We start from the raw sequence: 9,361 nt of genomic DNA, 5'->3' as shown, positions 1-9,361 counted from the left end.
CAGCAGATTCCCCTCATATGCTGGCTACTCCTAGTTGCAAGAGAGGCTGTGAAAGAGAAAATGTGACAACGGGGGTACTATCTTCTAGTACGTAGAGAAGTAAATAGGCATGGGAATGGCTTTTTGCCATGTGTAGCTAATTGTATTTGTTACAGCTGATGATCAGAATCACCTGAGGAGTTGGAAAAAAAAATCCTGGGCTATATTCCAGACTAAATGAACCACAATATCCCAGGAATAAGAATTTTCTTAAAAGCTCCTCATATAAGTTTTATGATAAGAGCTTTGGAACTTCTATAATAAAGCACTGTAATATTTGAGAATATGTGAACGCAGTCTTCATATCCTCCTGCCAGATATCAGGGTGCAGCAAATCAATGCATTACATTAAAGTGATTCATTTCATTAGAAAAAAACAAAGCCTTCATCTTATTTCTGTATGTCGAGTTATGATACAAACAGCTTTCGGACTAGAAGGGTTGATTCCTAAAAACATATGCAAAGGAACAAAATATAATAAAGTCTGCTTAAAAAACAAAATCTTTCTTAGCACTAAGGAATGAAATGCAGCCATTAATATATGTCACTAGGTGATGCTCTTTGTTAAATTTTTTTCCTGGTGAAGTCATCTGAGGAATTGGCATTCATTCACATGGGAAAGAATTTATAGTAATTCCAGTAAGACTTTAATTGACTCCTTAATCAGAAAAGTTAAATAGTCCAGAAAATAAGTTTATATGCAAAAAAGGAAAGCCACACTAATTTACGGGCAGAAAAATTTTTCTTTTTCTTTTTTTTTTTTAAGACAGAGTTTCACTCTTGTTCCCCAGCCTGGAGTGCAATGGCGCCATCTCGGCTCACCACAACCTCCGCCTCGTGGGTTCAAGTGATTCTCCTGCCTCAGCCTCTGGACTAGCTGGGATTACAGGGATGTGCCACCACGCCCGGCTAATTTTGTATTTTTAGTAGAGACGGGGGTTTTTCCATGTTGGTCAGGCTGGTCTTGAACTCCTGACCTCAGGTGATCCGCCCACCTTGGCCTCCAAAAGTGCTGAGACTACAAGCGTGAGCCAACGCGCCCAGCGGGACAGAATATTTCTTTCAGTTGGGCTATATGTTTAGAATACTGAGACTTTCAAATTGTGAAGGCAGTATTTCTATCCATTTTTGTCTCCACTTTCTTTTTTTTTTGTGACAGAGTCTTGCTCTTGTCACCCAGGCTGGAGTGCAATGGTGAGATCTCAGCTCACTGCAACCTTTGCTTATTGGGTTCAAGTGATTCTCCTGCCTCAGCCTCCCGAGTAGCTGGGATTGCAGGCACCCGCTGCCACGCCTGACTAGTTTTTGTATTTTTAGTAGACATGGGGTTTCACCATGTTGGGCAGGTTGGTCTCAAACTCCTGACCTCAGATGATCTGCCTGCATTGGCCTCCCAAAGTGCTGGGATTACAGGTGTGAGCCAACTCACCCAGCCTCCACTTTCTTTAATGTCTTGATAAGATTTTATATTTTTGTTGACAAGAGTTCTTCAATAATTTTTTATCTATTCCCAGGTAATATTTTCTGATGTCACTGAAACGTTATCTATGTCTGCACTTTATGCTGAAATATTTTTAAGCAAATTAGTATTACATCCTTAAGTATTTCAGTATGGTTTTCTAAAATAACATTCCACTTAAATTATTCCCTAATATCATCTATTGTCAAATGTGAAATAGCCAATAAACACAAAGAGGGGCTCAAGCTTATTTGTAATTAGAAATACAAATTATTAAGACAAAGAGATACTATTGCACACAAAAAATTCTGATACCAAGTGTTAGAAAGGATGCAGAGCACTGAAATTCTAATCCATTACTACAAACAAGGGGATAAAATCTCTCTGGAGAAGTTTTGTTTTACATAGTAAAAATGAAGATGCATAGACCCGATTCCCTCTACCACTGCTAGACATATATTTAACAGAAATGCACAGGTCTACCAAGAGACACATATAACAATGTTCATGCTAGTATGTTGTAACAGGAAAATTTTGAGATAACTCAAATGTCTCTCAACATGAGAAAAAACAAACTATGGGACAGATGCGGAGGCTCATGCCTGTAATCCCAGCACTTTGGGAGGCCAAGGCAGGTGGATCACTTGAGGCCAGGAGTTCAAGACCACCTGGCCAACATGGTGAAACCTTGTGCAAAATTAGCCAGGCGTGGTGGTGCAGGCCTGCAGTCCCTGCTACTAGGGAGGCTAGGGCAGGAGAATCTCTTGAACCTGGGAGGTGGAGGCTGCAGTGAGCCGAGATCACGCCACTGCACTCTACCTGGGACACAGAGTGAGATTCCGTCTCAAAAAGAAGAAAAAAAAAGTACAATAAAAAATAAAATATATGGCCTGGTGTGGTGGCTCATGCCTGTAATCCCAGCACTTTGGGAGGCCAAGGCAGGTGGATCACCTGAGGTCAGGAGTTCGAGACCAGCCTGGCCAACATAGTGAAACTCTGTCTCTGCTAGAATACAAAAATCAGCTGGGCGTGGTGGTGGGCACCTGTAATTTCAGCTACGTGGGAGGCTGAGGCAGGAGAATCACTTGAACCCAGGAGGCGGAGGTGGCAGTGAGCCAAGATCACCCCATTGCACTTTAGCCTGTGCGACAAGAGCAAAACTCTTGTCTCAAAAAAAAAACTTAATTAAATAAATAAAATTTTAAAAAAATAAAAAATATATAATAAAAAATTAAAAGACAGAAAACAGTTAAAAAAAAAAACAAAACAGACCAAGCTAATTTATATTGTTTAGGAGTACAAAGATGGATAGTAAAAAAATTAAGACAATAATGATCAAAATTCAGAAGAATAGTACCAACTTTGGGAAGAAAGATGAACCTTTGCTGAGGGAGAGGCTTGCTGGGGTATCCTGATGCTGGCAGTTTCCTCACCTAGGTGTGTAAATGCATGAGCTTTCCTCTATAATTATTATAAAAAATGCATAAATTTATTATAAAGTATATAAATTATATGCACTTTTTCTGTATGTACATTTCACAAGAGAAAAAACGTTCAAATGTAATGAGATATATAAAAATACAAAGAAGAGGGCCACGTGCGGTGGCTCATGCCTGTAATCCCAGCACTTTGGGAGGCTGAGGTGGGCGCATCACAAGGTCAGGAGATCGAGACCATCCTGGCTAACATGGTGAAACCCCGTCTCTACTAAAAATATAAAAAATTAGCCAGGCGTGGTGGCGGGCACTTGTAGTCCCAGCTACTCGGGAGACTGAGGCAGGAGAATGGCGTGAGCCCGGGAGGCAGAGCTTGCAGTGAGCTGAGATTGTGCCACTGCACTCCAGCCTGGGCAACAGTGAGACTCCATCTCAAAAAAAAAAAAAAAAAATTACAAAGAAGAGTTGCTATACGCTTGTTAAACATTATTTTGAAAAAACTGCTTTTGCTTTATAACACTTAAACATAAGTGACGGCTTTTGCTATGAATCAATTATTTGAGATCATTTATCAAAAGGCACTTACTGAGGACCAATTTTTGAGGCAATATAATGTCATCTTATTTTTACATGAGCTAGTTCTTACACAACCATCAATTCTGAATCTTGTTTAGTTTGGTATTAAGTAATATACACAATTTACATTGTTCATGTATGAAATTTGTCTATTTTTCCATAGCTTTTTCTGATTTTCTCATTAGGATTTCACAGTATCTTTTGGAAAATACTCAAAGCCAAAAGGTGGTCAGAATTTCACATTCTTAAATTTACTTTTTTTTTTTTTTGAGACAGAGTCTCGCTCTGTCACCCAGGCTGGAGTGTAGCCCGTCTTGGCCTCCCAAAGTGCTGGGATTACAGGCGTGAGCCACTGTGCCCAGCGACTTTTAATACAGTGATATTAATTCATTTGAAGGTCTCCTCCTGTGTCTTCTAAATCAATATCAAAATCTAAATCATCATCACTTTCTTCATTTCTTCTGCAGCTTCTTCTATGGTTGGAACTTAGATTATTTTCAATATGTTCTATTTTTTCTGTTTCTTTATTCAACCTAAAGACGAAAGAAAAAGTTTCTATTTATTTCCCAGGCTTTCATTATTTAACCATGTAGATTGAAAAGACTTTTACCACTACATTTCTTGATTAACAAGAACCTAATGAAGTAAGTATAAAGAAAAAGATCCAACCAGGAGTGGTGGCTCATGCCTGTAATCCCAGCACTTTGGGAGGCCGAGGCAGGAGGATCACCTGAGGTCAGGGGGTCGAAACCAGCCTGGCCAACGTGGCGAAACCCCATCTCTACTAAAAATACAAAATTAGCTGGGCGTGGTGGTACAAGCCTGTAATCCCAAGTACTTGGGAGGCTGAGGCAGGAAAATCGTTTGAACTTGGGAGGCGGAGGTTGCAGTGAGCCGAGATCGTGCCATTGCACTCCAGCCTGGACAACAGCAGCGAAACTCTGTCTCAAAAAAAAAAAATCCTTGAACACTAACTCGAAATCCAACCAATTATAACACTATTGTCACTAAAGTAGGCTCAAAAAAATTAGTACATGATGTCTATTAAAAGAAAAGTTAAATAATGCATAATTCTTTTTATAATAAATATGAATTTCACAAATAAATATTGTTTTCTTAAAATATAAAGTTTCACTTTTATTGTATGATAGAAAATAATTTTAGAAGTCTATATAAGTTTGACCATGCAACTTAAGTCTAAGAGTTATGGACCATCTCTTAAAAGAAATTCATGTATCAATCACTAAGAGTAAACTTCAAACATAAAAGGAAACACTCACGGAATAACAATGTCTTCTTTCTTTCCACATTTTGCACAAACTTCAAGTTCACAGGCACATGGTCTACACATTATGTGATAAGAATCCTTCACTGTCTTTTGTAAACATTTAACACTAAAATAAAAAATAAAATGTTAATTTATTTGTATTTATTTCAGACTTATTTGGTAAAATAAGAGGATGTGTCTAAATGTATAGTTAAAAAGTCTAACAAGACTGGGTGTGGTGGCTCATGCCTGTAATCCCGGCACTTTGGGAGGCCGAGGCAGGCAGATCATGAGGTCAGGAGTTTGAGACCAACCTGGCCAACATGGCGAAACCCCGTCTCTACTAAAAATACAAAAAATTAGCTGGGCATGGTGGCTCATGCCTATAATCCCAGCCACTCGGGAGGCTGAGGCAGGAGAATTGCTTGAACCCTGCACGTGGAGGTTGAAGGAGTCGGGTTCACGCCACTGCACTCCAACCTGGGTGACAGAGTGAGACACTGTTTCAGAAAAAAACAAAAAACAAAAAACAACAGCCTAACAATCAAAACTCCTAGATTTCAACTTCAGGTGTTTATCTTATGTTACTCTAAATTAATTATATCGCATCTCTAGATAACAGTTTACAGCTGCAGAATAAAACTGCTGGATTTTTTTTTAAGTGTCATTAAAAATGTGTTAAAACAAGATCAATATACAAAACTCAACTGTATTTCTATATACTACCAATAAACAATCTACAAAAGAATAAAGGAATAAATTCAATAAAAGAAGTGCAAGACCAATACACTGAAAATTACAAAACATCACTGAAAGAAACTAAAGACCTAACTATATGAAAAGACATCCTATATTTTATATGAAAAGACTTAATATTGTAGGCCAGGAGCAGTGCTCAGGCCTGTAATCCCACCAGTTTGGGAGGCCGAGGTGGGCGGATCACCTGAGATCAGGAGTTCGAGACCAGCCTGGCCAACATGGTGAAACCCCATCTCTACTAAAAATACAAAACTTAGCTGAGTGTGGTGGCGTGCCTGGGAGATGGGCCACTGCACTTCAGCCTGGGCAACAGAGTGAGACTCCATCTCAAAAAAAAAAGAGACTTAACATTGAGAATATTGAGAAGATAGCAATACTCCCCAAACTGATCTATAGATTTAGTGAACTCACTATTAAAATTCCAGCTGGCTCTTTTGCAGAAATTGACAAGCTAATCCTAACATTCGTACAGAAATTCTAGGGACCCAGAATAGCCAAAACAATCTTGAAAAGGAACAATAAAATGGGAAGATTCACATGTATTGATTTCAAAACACACTACAAACCTACAGTAACCCAGACTGTGCAGTACTGACATAAGAATAGATGTATATAGGTCATCAGAATAGAATTGGGAGTCTAAAGGCAAAATAGTGGAAATATATTATGGATTTATAGAATATGTAAAAGTAAAATGTAGGACAACAATAACACAAAATTGTCAGGGAGGAATTGGAAGTATATTATTATAAGGATTGTGAGGTACTTATTCTGTATGAACAGTATCAACCAAAATGACAACTTTAGAACACTCTACACAACAAGAGCAACACATTGTCTTCAAGTATACATGGAACATTCTCTAAGACAGACCATATTCTGGGTCATAAAACCAACCTCAACATATTTTAAAAAAGAAAAAACTGGCTGGGTGCAGTGGCTCATGCCAATAATCCCAGCACTGTGGGAGGCCGAGGCGGGTGGATCACCTGAGGTCAGGAGTTCGAGACTAGCCTGGCCAACATGGTGAAACCCTGTCTCTACTAATAATACAAAAAAATTAGCTGGTCATGGTGGTGCATGCCTGTAATCTCAGCTACTTGAGAGGCTGAGGTAGGAGAATCACTTGAACCCAGGAGACAGAGGTTGCTGTGAGCTGAGATGGTGCCATTGCACTCCAGCCTGGGCGACAAGAGTGAAACTCTGTATCAAAAAAAAAAACAGAAAAAACCCTGAAAAGTATACAAAGTATATATCATCTTGCCACAGTTAAATTAACGAAAAATCAATAACAGAAGATATCTAGAAAATGCTCAAATATTTAGAAAATAAACAAAACACTTCTAAATACCCACAGATCAAAGAGGAATTCACACACACAAAAAGAAAATATTTTGATTGACTGACAATGAAAATACAACATCAAAATTTACAAAATGGAGATGAAGACGCCCTTGGGAAATTTATTTGAATACATGGGATTACAAATTATATTAAACAAAAAAGTTATGTAAACTTTTACCTTTAGAAAATAGAATAGTAAATTAAACTCAAAGCAAAAAAAGGGGTGCTATAATAAGAACAGAAATCAATGATACTGACAACAGAAAAATAAAACCAATGCAGCCAAAAGCAAGCTCTTTGAAAAGAGCAATATAATTCATAAACACATACACTGATCAGGATAGAAAGAGAGAACATAAATTACTAACATCAGGAATAAAAGATGGTACAGCACTATAGATCTAACAGACATTGAAAGAATAATAATAAGAGGCTGGGTGCAGAGGCTCATGCTGGTACTCCCAGCACTTTGGGAGGCTGAGGCAGGTGGATCACTTGAAGCCAGGAGATTGAGACCAGCCCAGCCAACATAGTGAAACCACATCTCTACTAAAAATACAAAAAATTAGCTGGGCATGGTGGTGTAATCCCAGCTACTTGAGAGGCTGAGATAGGAGAATCACTTGAATCTGGGAGGCAGAGGTTGCAGTGAGCCAAGATTTCACCACTGTACTCCATCCAGCCTGGGTGTTAAATACAGTGAGTTCTAAGTCTCTCTTCAAAGAATCAATATGTCAATATGTTCAGTTCTTTGTTCTCCATGTTAAAGTTTAACTTCCTCGTTCTCTTCGTCTTCTTGCCCCTAGTTTCAGTAAACGATCTTCCCACCAGTTCTAATCAGTAGTTCACATCTGTTCCCCTAGTCACCTGCTCTGACCTGAGTCACCTTTAGTCACTTGTTCCATAACCATCTTTCCTACTGAAACTGCTCACCCCGCCACTCTGGCTCATACCCCTGCTCTCTTTAAAATAGCCAGTTGTAATTAGCTTAGACTGTGTGGTCCAACCCTAGCCAATAGGGGAATGACACAGTAGTAGAGGCTACCTGCGTCAGGGATGAGAACCCCTTCCCCTCCTTTGTTCAGGTGTGCTCTTGCCACTGCTCCATCCATGAAACGCACGCTTTTGTAGAAGTAAAATTGCCTTGCTGAGAAAATTTATGTCTGAGTGCTATTTCTTTTGTGGCACTGAAAACTTATCTCTAACAAACGACAAAGCAAGACTCTGTCTCAAAAAACAAAGAATAATGAGAAAATTTTAGTATTAACTCTATGAATATAGACCCAACAACTCTGTAGAAACAGCCAAATTTTTGCAAAGAAAGAATATCAAAATTCACTGAAGAAGAAATAGATAAATACTCCTCTATTTATTAAAGAAAAATTTAATCATAACTCTAAAACACTCTATTTTTTTGGGAAAACTCCAGGCCCAAATGACTTTACTGGTAAATTCTATCAAATATTTAAGAAATAATACTGATCATACACAAATCCTTAAAACAAATAGGAATAAATATTTTTCAACTCATTTGATAAGGCTCTAATATCAAGACGAAAAAAAGCAAACAAGAAAACGACAGATGAGTATTTCTAATGAACAAAGATGTAAAAATCCATGACAAAATGTTAGCAAATCAAATCCAGCAATACATAAAAATCTTGCCGCACACTTGCTCACTCTCTCGCATGCTCATTCTCTTGCATGCTCTGTCTCTCTCTCTCTCTCTCTCTCTCTCTCTATATATATATATATATATGCACCAAGTGGATTTATCCTGGGAATACAAGGCTGATTCAATATATTCAAAGGCAATAAATATAATTCACTAAAGCAATGTTCTAAGAAAAACCATAAGATGATGTTAATAGATGTGAAGAAAGCGCCACAAAAATTTAACATCTGTTTATAATAACAACTCTTAGTAAACTATGAACTGAAGGAAACATTCTCAACCTAAAAACAGATAACTACAAAGAGCTTACAGCTAATTTCATACTTAATGATGAAAGACTGAATACCGTCCCCATAAGATCAGAAACTGGGCAAGAATATCTGCTCTCACCACTCCTTTTCAGCATCATATTGGAGGTCCTAGGCAGTGCAATAGCAGCCAGAAAAAAAAAAAAAAAAAGAAAAAAAGAAAGGTCATAGAGATGGGAAAGAAGAAATAAGTGTCTTTATTTAGAAGAAAAAATTATTGTCTATATAGAAAACACCAATGAATCTATTTTTTAAAAGGTACTGGACATAAACAGTGAGTTTAATAAAATCACAATATATAGGGTCAGTAAACAAACATAAACTGTATTTTTATGTTTCTAGCAATCACTAATTACTTTTATAAGAAAAGCAAAGAAATTATAACAGCCAAAAGAGTTATGAAAATGGCCGGGCGCGGTGGCTCAAGCCTGTAATCCCAGCACTTTGGGAGGCCGAGACGGGCGGATCACGAGGTCAGGAGATCGAGACCATCCTGGC

At 38.1% G+C, this 9,361-nt stretch overlaps 1 protein-coding gene across 1 annotated transcript in view; it reads right to left on the bottom strand.

Annotated features, from left to right (window-relative positions):
* Window positions 1-3,438: 3,438 nt before the first annotated feature.
* CUNH9orf85 (chromosome unknown C9orf85 homolog) overlaps window positions 3,439-9,361 on the bottom strand; it is a 64,293-nt gene continuing 58,370 nt past the window's right edge. Inside the window, exons 3-4 of the mRNA XM_017863337.1 lie at window positions 4,791-4,904; window positions 3,439-4,043 (exon numbers count right to left, since the gene is read on the bottom strand). Of these exons, the coding sequence (XP_017718826.1) occupies window positions 3,893-4,043; window positions 4,791-4,904 (265 nt within the window). The 3' untranslated portion in view covers window positions 3,439-3,892. The remainder of the gene's footprint in view (window positions 4,044-4,790; window positions 4,905-9,361) is intronic.

This window comes from Rhinopithecus bieti, unplaced genomic scaffold (genome assembly GCF_001698545.2).
Source record: "Rhinopithecus bieti isolate Rb0 unplaced genomic scaffold, ASM169854v2 scaffold_68834, whole genome shotgun sequence".
NCBI lineage: Eukaryota > Metazoa > Chordata > Mammalia > Primates > Cercopithecidae > Rhinopithecus > Rhinopithecus bieti.
This window is presented reverse-complemented; position numbering and strand designations above follow the sequence as displayed.